The sequence below is a fragment of the Phaenicophaeus curvirostris genome, chromosome 2 (assembly GCF_032191515.1).
Source record: "Phaenicophaeus curvirostris isolate KB17595 chromosome 2, BPBGC_Pcur_1.0, whole genome shotgun sequence".
NCBI lineage: Eukaryota > Metazoa > Chordata > Aves > Cuculiformes > Cuculidae > Phaenicophaeus > Phaenicophaeus curvirostris.
This window is the reverse complement of record NC_091393.1, coordinates 107,413,981-107,433,567: the sequence shown is the minus strand read 5'-3', so window position 1 is coordinate 107,433,567 and position 19,587 is coordinate 107,413,981. Positions and strand designations below refer to the sequence as shown.

At 45.3% G+C, this 19,587-nt stretch overlaps 1 protein-coding gene across 2 annotated transcripts; it reads left to right on the top strand.

Moving 5' to 3' along the window:
• Positions 1–308: 308 nt before the first annotated feature.
• Positions 309–17,935, top strand: SNX5 (sorting nexin 5). Of its 2 annotated transcripts, XM_069850315.1 has the most exons (13): positions 309–419; positions 9,867–9,971; positions 10,489–10,599; positions 11,164–11,285; positions 11,608–11,731; positions 12,296–12,391; positions 13,253–13,358; positions 13,438–13,513; positions 14,337–14,376; positions 14,467–14,553; positions 15,681–15,840; positions 16,545–16,630; positions 17,367–17,935. In XM_069850315.1, the coding sequence occupies exons 1-13, from the start codon at positions 387–389 to the stop codon at positions 17,412–17,414; spliced, it is 1,194 nt and encodes a 397-aa protein (XP_069706416.1). In that variant the 5' UTR covers positions 309–386; the 3' UTR covers positions 17,415–17,935. The 2 variants fall into 2 exon arrangements, with proteins under 2 accessions (XP_069706416.1, XP_069706417.1); XM_069850316.1 differs by lacking the exon at positions 309–419 and having other exon boundaries at positions 10,466–10,599; positions 17,367–17,934.
• Positions 17,936–19,587: the final 1,652 nt, after the last annotated feature.

The window sequence follows — 19,587 nt, the reverse complement described above, 5'->3', positions numbered from 1 at the left end:
GAGATCTTAGGAAGAAATGTTTCCCTGTGAAGGTGGTGAGGCGCTGGCACAGGTTGCCCAGAGAAGTCTGCCTCATCCCTGGAGGTGTTCGAGGCCAGGTTGGATGGGGCTTTGAGCAACCTGATGCGGTGGAAGGTGTCCCTGCCCATGGCAGAGGGATTGGAACTGGACAGGCTTCAACATCCTTTCCAACCCCAAACCCTTCTGTGCCTGCGCTAGCTGAGGACAACCAGCGCCCTGCCCTCCACCAAGATGGCGGCGGCGGCCTCAGGCGCGGGGGCTGCCGGGACGGTGGGGGTGTGGCGGCGGCGGCTCCGCCCCGCGCTCTATGAGGAGGCGGCGGCGGGGCGGGCGCCGAGCGGCTGGTGGTGCCGAGCCTGGGCGCGATGGCTCTGCTCCGGGAGGACGCGCACGGCAAGGTGAGCCCCGGGGCGAGCCGTGCGGGGGGCTCCTCGCCCTCTACCGCGGCGGGGACGGGCGCTCGGGATTCTCCGCTTTGGCGTTTTTGCCGTCGGTGTTTGGTTTCCCAGCCCCGGTGTTCCTGGTCCCTGCGGCCGGGGGCGCCGCCCCCGAGGGGGGAAAAAGAGGGAGAACGAAGCAAAACGGGATGGGGAGGAGGAGAGGAGAAGGGGAGGGCTGGCAGCAGGGAGTGCAGGTAGGGAGCGGGGCCTGCGGACAGGGGGGCGTGTGGTGCGCGGAGCCCGGCCTGCTCCTCGGGACCTGGGGCTGAGGGGAGCGATGAAGCCTCTTAGGTGCTTCTGCGGGGACCTGGTGCGTCTGACCGGCCTTCCTGGCCATGTGGCTCGTGTTCCTTAGGCTGTCAACTGTCACTTCACCTGTGGCACCTTTTCCCTTTCCCTGTCCTGTAGCCACCTGGCTTGGTTTTGCTTTCTCTGTGTAGCAGCGTTGAAGCTTGAAGTGCCGGGGAAGCTTATGTCTTGTCTTTGAGGGAGTGTGGGGTGTTGCCTGATGTTAAGGCTCTCGACTTCTCTGAGGAAATGCAAATCAAATGCTAAAACAGGAACTTTGTGAATGAATGTCCGTGTATGTAGACAGTGCTTGAGGTTCTTTCTCATGCTGGACGAGCTGCCTGGCTCAATCTACCCAGTCTACCTGGTTCGATAGCTGTCTTGCATAGGGTAAGACAGTCCTGTAACTGCCTGAGCTGCCTGTTTGTTTTCATAGTGTTGCACCTGAATGTGGTTTTGCACTGTGACTAAGCACTTGCAGGAAAGAGACCTCTGTTTTAAGCTGTTAAGGGTGTTTAAGTCTTTTCAGTCTGTGTTTTCTCCAACCTTTTAGAATCATAGCATGCTTTGGCTTGGAAGGGACCTCCACAAGTCATCCAGTCCAACCCCTCTGCAGGAGCAGGGACATCTTCAACAGGATCAGGTTGTGCAGATCCCCTTCCAACCTGAGCCAAATGTTACCAAGGATGAGGCCTCCACCACCTCCCTTGGCAACCTGTGCCAGTGTTTCACTACCCTCATTGTAAAAGTTTTTCTTTATACCCAGTCTAAATCCCTCCTCCCTTAGTTTAAAGCCATTACTTCTTGCCCAGCCTTTTGGAGGATGTATTTTAGCTGAGTTGAGGGCTATAAATACACCTGCTTGGATAACTCTTTTTAGATTCCTTCCTTTTGTCTGCTTCTCTTGCATTTACATCTTTTAAAACAATCTTGATCCTGTAGAACTGACAAAAGTTTGTTGAATGGGTGTTTTCTAGTTATTTGCTTTTAATTGTGAACTAGCTGGTGCTTTAACCTTTCTGCTGTGTGTGAAACTGTTAGTGTTCAATTATCTGTTTTTTAAGAATACTGATTGAAGGTTTCTATAGCCCTGTGTAACCTGCAGGTGGAGAGGAAGGTAAAATATCAACTGTTTTGCAGCAGTTAGTAGTGTTAATTGTTTATGTGCCCTTTCTCGCTTAGCAGACAGGAATACTGGAAGGAGGGCAAAATATTCCCATGGCGAGGGTGGAGTAGCTTTTAACTCTAACGCTAAATGGCCAAAGATTAACTAGCTTGTTTCAGGCTGTAGAGGTGTCTTAAGATTCCGGCAACAGGGGGGAGGATAGAAATACTCTATCTTGTCTGTTCCTGTTTACATAAGGAAACAGCAACATGGAATTGGTGTGTGGCCAGTAGATAAAGTCAATGCCTCTAAGAGAAACTTTGTTAGGAATTAGCCTTGAGTTAGGAATCTTTGGTAAGTATAAACTAAAAACTGACCCTGAGGTGGTGAAGCTGGAAAGGATCAGGATACGTAGGAAGAGGAAGGGAGGGTGGGATGAGGTTGATTGGAAGTGCAGTGGGAAAGATGGTGTAATCTGTCATGGGAAGGAAAAGGCACTTCAGAAAGTGAAGCAAGTAGTGGGACTGCCAAGCTAAGCTTGTGCAAATACCCTGCTATTTCTTAATGTCAGTGGTTTGGTACTATTGTGATGGCTTCAGTCTGGAGTTGAACTGTTCTGGATCAAAATACTGACAGTGTTATAGCCTCTTTTTCTCAGAACAGTCAGTGGAAGACTAAACAGTCTGTTACAGCCTGGGACCTGCTGTTATCACTTCTGAACAGTGGTTCTCACCACTGGTCAACTGCTATGTGCTCTGGAAAAAAAAAAAAAAACAAAACACAACTGCTAGGTCTTCCTGGAAAACAGTTTCTGCGTGCTGCTGGGCCCAAAAGCAAGTAGGGAGTTGAACTGCTAGCAAGGTGGAAGCTACTGAATAAGGATAATATGCTGTCAAGGGTGTACAGCCTCCATGAAGCTGGAACAGTGGTTTGTGCTGATAACACCATTTCAGATCCATGGGAGGTTAAAAGCATGTGGTGAGGCTGTATTGCTGAGACTCCTCGCCACCGGCTCCGGCCTCACTGCAGGAAGTCAGCAAAACGTTCTTGTAGATGCTGACTGTGGCTTTAAGGGCTCATTTCTGTTGCAGTTTCCACTTTAGCTGGGCATGCTTCACGTTACAGAAGGCATAGGGGCTAAAAGCACTTAGCTGTAGGCTATGTTCTGCAGGCAGGCTGCTGTGGCAGGGAGGGTTTGACCTGTGTTGCCAAGGCTCTTGCTTGACCCCTCTATCTGAGCGTATGGTGGGTTGGGTGGAGGTGTCCTGTGTGCTGCGAGGTGGAGCAAGAAAGGCTTTTGCTTGGAATATGGGATCCTTGAATGCTGATAGCGTCCTTCCCACAGCGCTTGCCCTCTGTAAGGAGGTGTGTGACTGCTTGCTTCCTGCAGGGTGATGCACAGATAGCTCTGACAGGAGAGCTGGGTAATCGGGCCAGCTTATTTCGCAACCAGTGGCCACAGGTGCTCTGGCTGTAGAGACTGCCTTCTGCTCAGTTGGCAGGTGCTGCACTTGGTGCCATTTCAGGGGTGCTAGATTTTCCCTCTATCTTTTTTTTCAAGCAAAATAATTAAACCGTTGCATCATTGAAATTCTACGTTCCAAAGGCAGAGATTTGGGAAAACATTTTCTGTAGCGTAAGTAGCAATGTGAAGACTGCGTGTAAGAAGACTGGTTTGATTTTCCTGTATGTTTGTAACTCTGACTACTTCAAGGCTTTTCCAGCTCAGTGTCAGAGCTAAGAGCAAGTCTATCATGAAGGCTGCAAAAATCAACGCTTCGCATCTACTGTACTGGCTCTTCACTGCTGCATGTGTGCTGTGTTGTTCTAAATGTATTTTTAGTATCTTGATTAAAGGGAACTTAAGCTACTTGAACTGTATTTCAGTCACATTCAGCACCAGAAACTAATGCTACTCACATCTGCTGGCCAGGTACTCTGAAAGCCTGCTGATTAACTTCTGGATGCTGAAATGAGGCCCTCTGGAACCGAAGGTTCTCTATAAACTGCCAGAAAACATCATGATCTTTTAGTGCTCTCTGGAGAACGCTTAAACTGGCTTAATTAGAAAGACTGCTCTGCCCTTGTGGAATGACTCCTTGCTCCTTCTGGAAGCCCAGCTGTGTGGAGAACCCCTGGGTTAACCTGAATTGGAGAACAAATAGATTCTTATTTTGCTGGCAATTGAATGTTGTACACAGTTGCTGCACTGGCAGAGTTTTTTTTTTGTTAGGGTGCAAAAGTAACAGCGAGTCATCCAGAACTGATGCTAAAGGGCAGAATTGTAAAAGCAGTTCAGGCCATGCAGAAGAACCCAGTGGCTGCAGTGGTTGAAGGCATTTCCTTCCAGTGGGTGCTTGCAACTGTGAAGATGTGTTTGTGTTGGGTGAGGCCCAACCAGAAGCTTTTGTCTGTCAAGCTTTTGTCTGTCAAGCTGAAGCTTCTGGTAGCTGATGGCCATCACTGGGTTATACTTAAATGGTTCAAGGTTGGGTTTTTTTGTTTGGTTGTTTTTTTTTTTTTTTAACATCTCTAAGCAAGTGCTGTAAAAGTCTACCTGAGAGTGATCACAGTAATGCTCTCTGATGTATCTTCTCTTGGACTTCCAGATCAGGTGATTATCATACTGTCCTAATTAATACTGTAATATATATTTTTAGTCTTCTGGTTATGACACCTAGAAACATTAATCAATGTGATGACTGGAGGGCTCTGCTTGATGTCTTGTTCTACCTTCCAGGTCAGACAGTTGTGGACAGTGTTGTCGCTGAACAGGGGAATGTTTGTTGGATGTTCAAGAAACCCCAGGGATCCCAATCCAAGTAACTGAAGAGATCTGAGCCTAGAGTTGGAAGGGGTCAGAGCAGCTGTAGCAGTTGTTGTAGTTACTGCAACCCAGCAGCCTTTAAGTTGTTTCTGAGAAGGAGAAATGAGAGGTGAAAGTGGCAGCACTGCTGGGTTGGGATGAGGGTTTCAGTTTGCAGCCAGACCCAGCTGCTTCCCCACTGTGCTGCTCCAGTGGGCATGTGCTGCAAGTAAGGAATAATATTTTACCAGCTGCTAAGCTTGGATTATATCACAGAATCACAGAATAACCAGGTTGGAAGAGACCCACCGGATCACCGAGTCCAACCGTTCCTACCAAACACTAAACCATATCCCTCAGCACCTCGTCCACCCGTGCCTTAAACACCTCCAGGGAAGGTGACTCAACCACCTCCCTGGGCAGCCTGTTCCAGTGCCCAATGACCCTTTCTGTAAAGAATTTTTTCCTAACGTCTAGCCTAAACCTCCCCTGTCGGAGCTTGAGGCCATTCCCTCTTGTCCTGTCCCCTGTCACTTGGGAGAAGAGGCCAGCACCCTCCTCTCTACAACGTCCTTTCAGGTAGTTGTAGAGAGCAATGAGGTCACCCCTCAGCCTCCTCTTCTCCAGGCTAAACAACCCCAGCTCTCTCAGCCGCTCCTCATAAGGCCTGTTCTCCAGCCCTTTCACCAGCTTTGTTGCTCTTCTCTGGACTCTCTCCAGAGCCTCAACATCCTTCTTGTGGTGAGGGGCCCAGAACTGAACACAGTATTCGAGGAGCGGTCTCACCAGTGCCGAGTACAGAGGGAGGATAACCTCCCTGGACCTGCTGGTCACGCCGTTTCTGATACAAGCCAAGATGCCATTGGCCTTCTTGGCCACCTGGGCACACTGCTGGCTCATATTCAGTCGGCTGTCAACCAACACCCCCAGGTCCCTCTCCTCCAGGCAGCTTTCTAGACAGACTTCTCCCAGTCTGTAGCACTGCATAGGGTTGTTGTGCCCCAAGTGAAGGACCCGGCATTTGGCCTTGTTAAACCTCATGCCATTGGACTCTGCCCAGCGGTCCAGCCTGTTCAGATCCCTTTGCAGAGCCTCCCGACCCTCCAGCAGATCGACACTTCCACCCAGCTTAGTGTCGTCCGCAAACTTGCTAAGGGTGCACTCGATGCCTTCATCCAGGTCATTGATGAAGACATTGAACAGGGCTGGACCCAGCACTGAGCCCTGGGGAACCCCACTTGTCACTGGCCTCCAGCTGGATTTCACACCATTTCCCACCACTCTCTGGGCCCGGCCAGCCAACCAGTTTTCCACCCAGGAGAGTGTGCGCCTGTCCAGGCCAGAGGCTGACAGTTTCTCAAGCAGAACGCTGTGAGAAACTGTGTCAAAGGCTTTGCTGAAGTCCAGGAAGACCACATCCAGGAATATCCCTGCCCTGAGGATGTTTGGGACAGTTTCTGGTAACTGGGATAGGGAAGCTTCAGTTCTCTTGCCCATGGCCTTGAGTGCAGGGAGGAAGCAATGATGTCCAGGCATGGCAGGCTAGAGAGCTGAGCTGGAGTAGCTTCCTGGGAAGGTCTTGGGGTGGGTGCCTGCTGTGATAAAGGAACAAGCCTGGGCCCTGGAGGTGAAAGTTTAATTCCTCTGCTTTGCACAGCTTTCACGTGACCATAAGCAAGTTAGTCTTCATTCCTGCTTGTAGGAGGGATGGTAGAATGGAAGGTCCTGAATGATGAGCTGCTGTTGCTGCAGGAGCAGATGCTTGTGTTGACCAAGGGCTGATGAGGAATGTCTGCTCTAGGTGCACTCCTAGAGCTGTGATAACAGCTCAAGTTCATTGGAGAAATGCTGCCCTAGTGCTTCCTATAAGGGCAGCAAAGCTCTTTGTCCTCCTGAAGGCAGTGTGAATGCTATCTTTGTAGTCTGAGCCTTGTTGCTGCAATTGTGCAGGTCTCTGCCCTGGAGTTAGGAGCCCACAGTGACCTTCACAGGACTTGAGCACAGCAGTGGTTTTATAATCCTCTGTTTCACGTGGCTCCCAGTCCTTCACTGAAGGATAGAATAATCCTATACTGTCTTCAAACAGTGGTATACTTGGTGTTTGAGCCTGCAGTGACCTTTAAGTATAGACTGAATCATGTACACTTGCAGCAGATGTTTAGGGTAGGAGAGATACAAGAGTTTCAGGACATGTGCACTGCTTTAATCCACAGAGCGGTACCATCCTATGTCCGTATGTGCCCATCCCTTGTGCAGGCAACTACCAACCATGGGATGGTGTGTGTGGATAGGATCTAATCACAGGTTGCTTTCTTCACAACACTCTAAAAGTTCATAAATTCAGGACTGGCTGATTTGTGTAATCCTTTCCTTGGTTTGGCTGAAAGGAAGCTGTTTCCTTTGGCTTATCGTACTTTCCAGACTCAGCAGTTCATATTGTTAGCACTGCTGATCCTGTTTGGACAGTAAAGATAAGTAAGCAGGATGCAAAACACTGGCATCTGCATCTCTCTGCTTTGGTTGCTGGTGTTATCTGGCTGGGAAACACTGACTGACTTGCCTTTTTAGTTGACAACAGGCAGGGAGCTGTGCTCCCAGTGGAACCAGTGGTGCCTTTCTGCTTATCCTTCCTCTAGTGCTTGAATAGGGCAGCCTCTGCCTAAACCAGTGTTGGTGACCTCTGAACCATGCATCTTGTCCTGTTTGGTCTGAGCCTTCCTAGCAAGTCCTCAGATCACACACCCATAGGGGCATATAATCTGTCCTATAAAGTGGCTGGAGAGAAGCAGCTGTCCTGTAGGAGTCCGACCATGTCCATGTGCATGTGAGCAGTGCTGGAACTGCAAAGAACTGCGTTCGAGGGCACACTCTGTAAGCTCAATGTTCATGCCTGCAGCCAAGGCAGCACCCAGGGTGGGATAAAAACCTTCCGTCCTATGGAAGTGAGAATGGGAAGCTCAATATGCTGTATGGAATATCTTTCCATACTCCTTTTTAAACCTTACAACTATCTCGGCTGAAGTACCTCCTAACTCTGGCTAACAGCTAGCATGCAGCAGTCTTTTAGTGTGGTTAAGTGGATGAGGGTACAGTGACTAGGGTGCCCCAGGGCCTGTCGTAGCAAGTAACCACCAGTGGGAATCCAGACTGGGATAGGCTGGATAGAGGGAGATGCATGCTGGCCTGACAGCCGTGGTCCTTAGCAGGCAGCCGGGGAGGCTTGTCTTCTGGATTGTGGCTTGAGTACACAGATGGCCAGGCTAGCGGGAGGGAGTCTCCAAAGCTTTTGGAAGCGAAGCTTCACCTGGTAAAGGGCAACCTCTCAGCAGTTCTTATGCAGCTTTACAGAAGCTTAAGGCAGTGTAAGTCTATGATGTGACAGGGTTGCTGAGATGCTGTCTGGCACTGTTTCCTTATTGGCTTTGGGGCTGAAACTTGTGCTTAGGCAGTGGTCAGGGCAAGTTCCTGGTTAGTGGGGTCTGTGTGCTCTTATGCTGCAGGGTGGTGAGACAACATAGCCCAGTTTTCATGCTTGCTTTCCTGGGATGGCATTTGGAATTACCTTTGTGAAGGATAAACTCAGGATTCTACCTGGCTCTGATGGTTACCCTTCAGCAAATTTCCTGTGTTGTGACCTTGATCTCTTGCAGTTTCTCCCTTATGCAGCAAAGAAGAATGATTTGTGAGGCTGCAGCATTGAAGGGAGGACCTCTTAGAAGACAAGTTTTGTAGCACAGGAACCACTGTAATTCAATGGGATAAGTTTCCTGCGTGCTTCTGGAATATGGATGACTAAAGCTGGCTATTGCTAGTGTCTAGTAGCTCACAGATTCCATAGCTACCAAGGAATTGACTTTTATGTGATGTACGAAATAGATGTATGCATTAATTCTAATTTCTGCTGGATATGCCTAAATTTTTTTGCTTGCTTCTGAAGTTCTGTAGAGAATTGAAGCCATTTGTCTTCAGTGGTTGACCATAAGCAGTGAAGTACAACTTGATAAAGGAAGTTCAAATTGTAAACCAGAGGGAGAAATGAGCTGGTGACCGTGCTGAATCTCATGGCTTGTAAGTGCAGCCTGGCCATTTCCCTGGCTTCCCAGAACAGGGTGGCATGCTGAACATCAAGGCCTCCTCTGCTCTGAGTCAGAGTGCTGTCATTGTGAGGAACATCCAGTGAGGATGTTGATGGAGTGTAACCTAGAGCATCTTCAGCTGAGAGGGTTATTTCACTGCTCTAGAAAAGTTTTAAGTATGGTTGAAATTGTATTTAGAGAGTAAGCTTTTGAGATAAAGAAATAAGTCCCTGAAGGAAGATGTTGGCTCTGTTCAAGGGCTGTCTGAAGTGCTGGGAAGGTGAGTCTGGTCTTTATTGAACCTGGTATGCTCTGAGGCCTCCTGTAAACAGTCCATCTCACAGCATGCTCCATGCTCAGAAACCTCTTCCCAGCTGCTTTAAGTGGAAACAAATAGCATTAAATTGTTGCCAGACACAAAGCTCTTGTCTAGAAAGGATGAGACAAGACCTGGATTTAGGAGAGGAAGAGGTTTGCAATTACAAATGATAGATAGCTTTTTATAAGGGAAAGTTCAGATATCCTTGAGTACCACCTTACTGGGGCATTCTATATCAGTGAATGTGCATTCCAGCAGCAATTAATAACCTGATGCCAGATAGACTGAAAAGGGTGCATACACCAGTGCCACAGTGTTCTTGTGTTTTGGTCCTGTTTCTGGAAAGCAGTTGGCACTTAGACTTGATGGGAGCCTAAAAGGATTCATTCCCCATTTTTCCCTGAGGGCAGCTGTTCTGTCATGTTGTGGAGGCACAGGATAATGAAAAGAGAATACTAGGGTTATTGCTATCATCTAAGTGGCATAAAAGGCTTTGGCTTAATGTGCTCTGAGAAAACCAGTTGGAAAAGTACTGGGAGGAGGATGCTTCTTTGGAGAGAAGACTTCCCAAATACCTCTAGTGTGAACTCTAACCGTTGGTTCTTCAGACTTTAAGCTAGCAAGGCTTTTCCTGTGTTTGGAAGGAAAGGTTTGTCACAGGTGGTGTCAAGGCTGTTGTGTTTGTCCATATGCAACTGGCATTTGCCAGTTTTTTCAGTGATGTGGTTCTTGTTGACAGCTGATGACCAGTCTAGCTTCACTAAACCTACCTGATGCTTGACCAAGGCTTATGCTCTGAATTCTGTTGCAGCTGAGGTCTGTATCTGTAGACCTGAATGTTGATCCTTCTCTCCAAATTGATATTCCTGATGCTCTGAGTGAAAAGGACAGAGTGAAGTTCACTGTGCACACTAAGGTAAGATCACGGGGTAGAAAGTGGTCTTCATAAGTGTTAATGCAAGTATATTCTGTATTTGCAATATACATACCTGTAAAGATGGGCTTGGCAATGAAGGAAATCTAATTAGCTGAAGCTTTTCCACTTAAAGGTGGCTGGAGGGTTTGTGTATATATATGCAGAAGCTTCAGTTTTCTTAAGACTTGGACACTCTCTATTTAGAGCCGCAGTAGCTGATACACTAGGCTGGCTTTGCTGAGGAATCCTAGCTTGACACCAGAAGGCTGGGGGTAGGGGTGGGGAAACCAGTTACTGTGAAACTTGACAAAATAAACTGCATTAATGCTGTTTCACAACAGTGCCTTTTCTTAAAATAGCCTTCTTAGTAGTAAGGCTTTCAAACGAGTGCCAGCTCAGCTAAAAGGGAGTAGGCGAGGCTTTTACTAGGCAAAATAGCTTCCTTTGGGAAAGTACAGAACTGTTTCTAAAAGCACTAATTTACAAAACAGTAGGGCTTCTATATCTTCTCTTCCAGACTACGCTACCAGCTTTTCAAAGCCCTGAGTTCTCTGTTACAAGGCAGCATGAAGACTTTGTGTGGCTGCATGACACGCTCATTGAAACTGAAGAGTATGCAGGACTCATTGTAAGTACTTCCTAAAAAAAATGTAATTCTAAAGGAGAAACTATGGTGATTTAAAGCGCAGACTAGCAAGGGCATGAAATTGGCTTTACCAATGATAGTATTTCATGACTTGGGTATTTCCTATGCTTCCTTTTGCCTTGATTCCCAAACAGCTTGAGTGGTATGGCTTTATCTTGACTTTCCATATAGCTTGGAGCAGCAAAAAAGCTTGATGCTCTGCAAGTTCCCTGTTCTGTGGTGATATCTGCCCATAGATAACAGTGGAACACTCTAAGTATAGTTGCTTTTATTTCCTGGTTCTCTAGGAGGCCCTGTGGGCCACAGAAGATGGCTGGCTATGGGGTGGACTACAGAGGCTGTTCCTCTCAGTTGATTTCACTCCTAGGGCAGAGCTAGCACAGAGCTGGAAGAGGCAAATGGGGGCCAAACATGCCTGTAGAATTCCTGGGTGTAGAGCCTTGCTGGCTTGCCATGATCAGGCAAAAGGGCCTCCTGGAGAAGGCTAGAAGTGGTTTTTCAAAACTCCATTTGCTAGTGTCTATCACTAACCAATTCTTTTGCTAGATACCTCCAGCACCTTCAAAGCCAGACTTTGATGGTCCCAGAGAGAAGATGCAGAAGTTAGGGGAAGGAGAAGTGTCTATGACAAAAGAAGAGTTTGCCAAAATGAAGCAAGAGCTAGAAGCGTAAGTAAAATTAGTCTGCTGCCAAAAGCAGGATGTAGAGAAGCCATTTGGGAGAGCAGCTTAATTGTTAGTGACTGATCTTGAATGTGACTGGAAGGGTGTTTACTGCTGCATCATCTTTAAAATCCTGGAGCTGGGGTGTTCCCTGAAGTTTCTCTCAAAATGGCAAACTTCCTAGCTAAAGAGATTGAAAAGTGCTTCTCTATCACTAGCTGGGTATTACTGAAGTGTGATGTTGAGTATTTTCACTGGATAAACTTAAAGCAGTTCTTTGTATACAGAAAGCAGTACAAGAGGGTCTCAATCTGTTCTTTCCTTTCAGTGAATACCTCGCTGTCTTCAAGAAGACTGTATCATCACATGAAATTTTCCTTCAGCGGATTGCTTCTCATCCTGTGCTCAGCAAAGATCGCAATTTTCATGTTTTCTTGGAGTATGATCAGGATGTAAGACTTTTTTTTTTCTTTCAGTTCTAGGCACAGTCAGAATGTTAGGTAAATCTATGTGCAGTACCAGCAAACAGGTATTGCCAGTACTTCTGTGAGATGAGTAAAGGATGAAGGTCTGACCTTTAGACCTCTTTCTGCTATAAATCTGTGTTTCTTAATCCTAGTCAGGTTGGTTAGGAAACTATGATCCAGATATACCTGTGCTGTGTTGCATAGTTCTAAAATGGAAAAATGGAGGTGTATTAAAGGTAGTGCTGCATCTGTTTTGTTACAACAAATTGTGTGGTGGATTGTGACCCAAGATAAGTAAGCAAAGACTGAGCTGTTTCTGCGGAATGGGAAAAATCTGTGGCACAGAATACTTGAACTCAAGTTCAAGTCAAGCTATTGGCTACATGAGCCTTCTTTGTACAGGTCATGTAGGTGTTATGGAGAGCTTGGAAACTGGCCTGCTCTGTTGTATGCTAGATATAAATGATGTTAAGAAAGTGAGTGTCAAATAGTCACTTTTTTGTTCCACCTTGGGATGACTTTAAAGCTGTCCTGGCCTCTCTGTTGCAGCTGAGTGTTCGGAGAAAAAACACGAAAGAGGTGTTTGGTGGCTTTTTAAAAAGTGTGGTGAAGAGCGCTGATGAAGTTCTCTTCTCTGGAGTCAAGGTAAGGTTACTGGTTTACCTCTTACTTAGCCTAATGTTGATGATTTCTTGCTACCTGCTCCAGGGAGGTTGTCTGCCTCAGGCTCACTGTGTGTGAGGCTGTTACTAATGCTAACCTTCCTTGTTGCCGCTCTCCCAAGTTGAATGGAGTAGCCTATGTTAATTTTGACTCCTATAGGAATAAGGCATTGAAGCTATAGGCAGTTTACAAATTTAAGTGGATATGTAAAGGTTCTGGTGAATGCCCAAGAGCTATCTTAACACCTGACACTGGTGGGGAGGAAGGAATTGCACCTTCAACAAATGTGCTTGTGACTTCTGTCTACTTTGGAGCTCTGAACAAATGTGATTTATGGCTTTCTGCTTGCATTAGATGAAACCAAATACCAAAGACTGCTGTAGCTGGTCCAGCTTCAGCTTTTCTATCATGTTTCCATGTTAGCTCTTTCTAATAGACTTGCTGTCCTAAACACGATCTTGAAATGTCACAGCACGTATACTGTTTGTGAGTGTGAAGCAAGCTTGTAAACTCGTCATTGCTTAGCTAATGTTGCAGTGGGCCTGGGAAATAAAATTGTAGCAGTTGGTAGCCCTCTGATACCAGTTTACTAGTTGCTTCAGAGAGCCTGCAGTGTTGAATAGTTGAGTGTCAAGTCTGTCTTCACATCATCACGAAGAAGAAACTTGCCAAACAGCTTAGCTTTCCAAAGCCTTGGCTTAGGGTCTTGTCTTGAATGCTGCTCTTCAGCAGATATTTGACACAAAGCTCAGGTAGCTATGGTTATTTAGCCCTTCCCAAAATAGAAAAGAGCTTGTATTCTGCAGTAATGGAGCTGACTTAACAGGTCATACTCTCTTTCAGGAAGTAGAAGACTTTTTTGAGCAAGAGAAGATTTTTCTTGTAATCTACTACAGCAGAATCAAGGATGCATGTGCAAAAGCAGATAAGATGACAAGATCTCATAAAAGTGAATCTTTTCAAAGACCTTTCTAAAGGCCTTGCAGTCTTGCTGATTTCAGCCTGAAAACCTTGTCTTGTTCTTGCAGATGTTGCAGATGATTATATTTATACTTCAGCTTGCATGAACAGCCTGGCATTAGAAGAACCTACAGTTATCAAAAGGTAAGCAATTCTTACTGTTCATAAACATATCCTGAGCCTGGGAATATCAAGTTCATCCTGAAAATCCAAGGGTTTGAGAAATAGCTGTTTTGAGTTTCTTTGATTTCCAGCAAGTGGTATTGAAACTTTCTTCCTCTCTTGTGTGGCAGATCTAAATCTGTCAGTTGGATCTGACTTAACTGGCTGATCTTCTGCCAGTTGTGCCCTGGAGCTGAATTGTGCCGGTCATCAAAGCTCATTCTAAACAGACGTCTCCTTGAATTCTTGTTCAGGTTACAAAGTCCCAGAGAATATGGGAGAAGGGGGCTATGCACCTCTGTTCTAAAGTGCTGTTAAGTACAACCACAGTTTATGCTAAGCCTGTATTATCTTCTGGAACTTCAAAGGTCCAGAAGATAGTGCAGGTTTTTTAAAGCTATGGAAGCCTCATCACCTTTTCTGAGGTGAATTTTTCCACCTCTCTAAACTTTGCTATCAGTTTACCAAGACCTTGTTAAAGTATATAGCTGAAGAAACAAGGCTGTTCGTCACTCTTGGAAAGCAACAGCAAGGTAATTCTCCACAAGACCTTTCTGATCTGGATGTCAGTGTTACTTTAAATGGTGTCTAGCTGTTCACCTATTAGTCTATTAGGCTGGAATCAGCACCACTTACACTGAACCTTTTGTCCAGGTCATTGGTTAGACTAGATTTCTTCTCAGGTGGTTGTCTGTGTCTGTATGGAGAAGTAAGCTCCATCCTTCAGCATTTTAGTTTCCTGGGAGTAGATTCTGGCATTTATCAAAGTAAAAGTATTTAAAACTTCTGCTATTTTTTCCCCTAGGTACTTGTTGAAAGTTGCTGAGCTCTTTGAGAAACTCAGGGTAAGAGAAGCTTTGGGAGGGGAAAAAGAATCTCTGAATTTGGATGTTGCTGTATCCTGTTACACACCAATTATTTGATCTCTTCTGCAGAAGGTTGAGAGTAGAGTTTCGTCTGATGAAGACCTGAAGCTCTCTGAACTGTTGAGATACTACATGCTCAATATAGAAGCTGCAAAGGTGAGAATGTTTGGTTGGTTTCTGTTGGTTTTTTTTTTTTTTTGAAGCTTAGTTTTATTACAGGCATCATGACTTTCATGTGGTGTTCCTTGTGCATTGAGAAGATAGGACAGAGGACCCTTCTTTTACTTAAGAAGCCTGGCACTCCTGAATCACGGCAGAATATAGGATCTATATATTGGGTAGTTGCAGTCTAGCCTATTTACAGAAGGGCTGTTTAAGATCTCTGACAAGTTTCTTTGGCATGTAGAGGAGAAGAACTTAATAGGTTTCTGTAAGTAAGCTAGAACAAACAGAATTTGAGTCTGCAATGTCATTCTGACCCTTCCCCCGCCTGAGTACTCATGACTTGTCAGTAAAACCAATGGTGACTGATGAAAAACCCTGGTGTGAATCCCAGTCAATTAAATGCTTACAAACGTTACTGTATATCCATGATAAGGCTGTTGGAGTCTGGGCTTTCAAGAGGAGTTTAAGCGGATGTGACTGCAAAAGCCTTGCCAGCAGCTTTTTTCTAACTTATACTTGGCTTGGCAAGGGGATGACTATGCTGAGAAATGGTATCTAGGTGTAACCTGATGGGCCTCTTCATCTAGTGTTGTAACTCTAATGTCATATACCCTGGAGCATTCACTGCAGGCTCCCTCTATGTGGTTCACTGCTATTTAGACATCAAAACTGTGCTGCAGCTAGATTAGAAAGAAATTGGCAGAGAGCTGTACTGCTTCTTGTCTAGGTTTGCATAGTGCTTCACACTGCCAGGTCTCCAAAGAAATAAATGATAGTGTGTCCCTTACTGGAAGTAGACTGAGGGAATGAAGTGCTATTACTTCTGGGTGGAGAGGCCCACTTTATAGAAGGATAAAGCTACTTCAAGGGAAGCAGCATTGCCTCCAGTAGCCCTCAGAATTCCTTGACTAAGGTGCCTGTGGCTGTCCTGAATATTTGTTACTTCAGTAGTGAAAAGCAGCTGTTGCAATGTTAAGAGCAGAGCAGGTTAAATAGCTTGTTGGAAGCAGCAGAATCTGGTACTGAAAGTGAAATCTCCTGCTGAGAGGGTAGTTGTAACCTCAGTTTGGGAAGTGATCCTCCTAAGGTTTTGATATGCTCCTCGTGTCTGCTTTCAGGATCTTCTGCACAGACGCACAAAGGCTCTTATCAACTATGAAAACTCGAACAAAGCTCTGGATAAAGCCAGGCTAAAGAGCAAGGATGTCAGGCTGGCTGAGGCGCATCAACAGGAATGCTGTCAGAAGTTTGAAAAGATTTCAGAATCTGCAAAACAAGGTAAAACCAGGCTTTGCTGTATTTATGCTGAAGGGAGATCCAGGTCTCCCTCTGATCTTCAACTACTGAAGGCTTCTGAATACACTCCTGAAGCAAATAGTCCTGACATCCCTAGAGCAGTATAGATACCTGTAAAATTTAATGCAGCTAAACATTAAGAATAATTGTCTGAAGCAGAGCAATGTTACTATTAGACCAGCTTTAATTATAAGCCCCTAGTCTCTGCTTTCCAGACTGAACTCTTGTTCTTGGCCTCCACCTGAAGGTAACTACTCAAGCTTCTGGGTATTTCCATTAGAACTGTGCAAACAGGCTTTTGCTCTGTCCCAGTACAGCTGAGTGCCTCAGTTTCCCTGCAAAGGCATCTACTGTAAGAACCGCAATATAAAACATGAAGCCTGCTTTCATGATACATGTGCTGCTCCCTTAATGTTCTTGGGTTTTAAGTGTTCTTCAGAGCTTGCTTCTGTTTTTATTCCAGTTATCTTCCTACAAAGCCTTTGTCTTAGACAAGCTGTCTGTGTCCTCACTGAGATGTCAGTGTTATGTGATGAATGCATCTTCTGGCTAGAAGCATAGACTTAATTCCTGAATCTTTGTGGTCAAATACTGTAACTAGAACTATGTAACAGAACTTGGGGCATTACTGAATGTTCAGTCACACTTTGTACATCTGTCTTGTCTTTGTTCTTTCTTTCCTACAGAACTGGTGAGCTTCAAACAGAAGAGAATAGCAGCATTCCGCAAAAACCTAATTGAAATGGCAGAACTGGAAATAAAACATGCAAAGGTGTGTCCTTTTTTTGGAATTTAGCAGGCACCTCTTGAGAGAAATGAGTAGTGTGTGATTTGGAGGTTTTGCTGGGTCCCCTTTAAAACTAGAAACTATAAAATGGAACAGTTGGGCTCCTTAGCTGAAACCTGAAGAGGGGAAGGAAAGGAAGTGAAAATCTGTAGGTGTAGTGCATACACAGAAGAAATGCTGACAGTCTTATCCCTCCCATGCAGAAAGTCTGAGCAGGATTAAAGTAGGCTGTGAAGACCACACTGTGCGTTGCCAGCTTGAGCCAGGAAAACTGCACACAGGTTATGAGGTCTGCTAATTTAGTATAGAGAACAAAGCAGGAAGCCACAGGAAGAGGTAACTGCATACTCAGCTTCTTTTGAAGAAAAGTCTAATTTCCTGCTCCCTGAAAGTCCTGGACTTCACTGCAGGTAGCTACTTCACTGCTGAGCTTGCGTGGCATAAAAGGCTTGACAGTGCTGCTCAGTTTGACACACTTCAAAACTTACTACTCTATCCCTTGCCCCTCTTTCCCACAAACCAAGTCATGGATGCCAGCCCACAGGAAGAGGTTTTGATGCTTACTGCTTAAATGCTTTTCTGTGCAGTATAAGCTCTTTAGCATTGTCACAGGCTACAAAATCCTGGGAGGGACCTACTGTTTTGGAAGCTACTTCATCGTGGAAGGCAGGATTTAAATTATCAGATGTACTTACTTGAAACTAATTCTTTTCCTTTCCAGAACAATGTCTCTCTTCTGCAAAGCTGCATTGATTTATTGAAGACCTAAGGCGCCTTATTCTGAAAATGTGAAAAAACGTCAGTTGCACTCAATGACCAGGGGAAACTTATTGGCTTAATTTCATTAGCTTAAATATTGTCACTGAGATTCTGTTTGACTAATACTTAAATATTTTGGTAGTGATACGTTGACCTTCCTGGTATAGATGAGAGCTGAATTGTGTATGAATTGTCTGGATGTAGCTAACATCCTGCTGGCTGATAACTCAAAATGAGTCAAATGTAAGAAATCAATTTGCTGTTGACTGACTTAATATAGCAGAAAATGTTTTCTGAAGACTCCTTTTTTGCAGGATCATAAAGTAATCTGTCTCTTCATAGCCCAAATATATTTAAAACTTGCAAGTGGGAGTGACTTATGCAAGTGTAGTAATTTTATAAAGCAAATATCTTAACATTCCACTTCCCAGACAGATTTCTACTACAATATATTTTGGATTTCTATAACTACATTCAGTATTTGTACACTTGGGCAATACAGTGAATAAAAATGTCTGATACAGAAGCTGTTGTATGGCAAGATTTTGTGGGATGTGAAATGATAGACTGAGTTTTCAGGCACAGACCTATCACAAATTGCTCATCACCTGGATCTTTTCATTCAGAGCTCTATAGATAAATATTTGACTCAATATGCTTGTTCTTTGAATGAGTGTTGACATGAAATCATGTCAACTTCTCCCCCTCTACTCTGCTCCCATGAAGCTCACCTGGAGCCCTGTGTTCACTTCTGGAATCCGCAGCATAGGAAGGGCAGGGATCTGTTAAGAGCAAGTCCTGAGGAGGCCACAAAGATGAAGAGAGCTGGTAGGTAGCATCACTGTCACCTATGGCAGATGGCATGCAAATTCATAGCCACTTGTCCTGGTGGTCTCAAGCTGGGACAGCTTGTAGAGTCATGGAATGGTTTGGGTTGGAAGGGACCATGAAGATCATCTCGTCCAACCCTCCTTCAGTGAGCAGGGACAAAATGCTGGCAAAGCTTTGGCTTTTCCTAGATATGCACAGTGTGCCTCTTGCCTTAAATTCTAGCTGCTTCATCCTAGGATCTGCTCCTCTGCCAGCTGTGCCAGGATGAGTTTCTAGTGTGCTGGGGCTCTTGGAAGTCATGATTGCTTAATGCCCTTTTGCACCTATTGGCTGTGGCACAGGATAAGTAGCATCTTGCTTATGCTTTTTCTTACAGTAAAATACTGTTCTGTATTGGGTCCTTAGGAAACCACTGCCAGAGGCTGAGTGGTCATTGGAAATTAAAGTCATTAGTGAGGAACTTGCGGCCTATGCACTTAACTTTGGGCTGAGTCTGAAGAAGCCGAGCTTTGATTCTGTTTATGCTAAACCTCTTCAACTCGCTTCAAAGGCTTTTCTTACTTTGCTCAGAGGAAGGGTGCAGCTGCACTAGTACTTCTATGACAACACTGTGTCCTTACTCCAGAAGCAGTCTAGACTATGGTGGTCATCGGGTACTGGCAGTAATGATACTCGAAGCTTTAAAAGTTTGACCTTTTAAAATATTTTTAGAGCTTTTCTGTGAGATGTTTGTGCTCTAAATTCTTGACATAGTTTGACTTGTATTAAAATACTAATCTGATCAGATTAAAAGTATGCAAAAGACTGGGTCTATTTATGGGATTATACTGATGTAATTCACAATAACTGCAAGAAACTGTAGCTATGAAGCAGTGTCTGCCAATAACACCGTTGCTCTGAAGGAAGCTGTATTGTCTCAGCTATACCAGTGGAGGGCATTGCAGTCATCTTCCACGTCTGGAGCGCGTTGACTTGGAAAATACGAGTCACAGCTCAGATGAAGTTCCTGGAGGCCAGTGGGTGGCAGGCTGGGACAGCTGCTGGTGGCGAATTGCACGACGTGTGCCCTCAGTCCGAGTTGTAATGAAGCCCTAGAAGGCTGCTGCTTACCCAGCGTCTTTCCTGGCAGCTGGATGTGTGTTGATAGAGATATTAGCTGCACGTGAGCAGTCTGCTTGTAAGGAAGGACAGAAGTCTTTCGTTAACTGTTGCAATATGGCTGGACCTGGCTTCCCTTGTAGCAGAACCTTGAATAAAGCCTTAGCAGAACAAAGGTCAGCACTGGCCGGTCAGTGTAACAATGCAGACTACAGTCAATATGAAAACAAGCTTTTAGAAACATTTCTGAGATT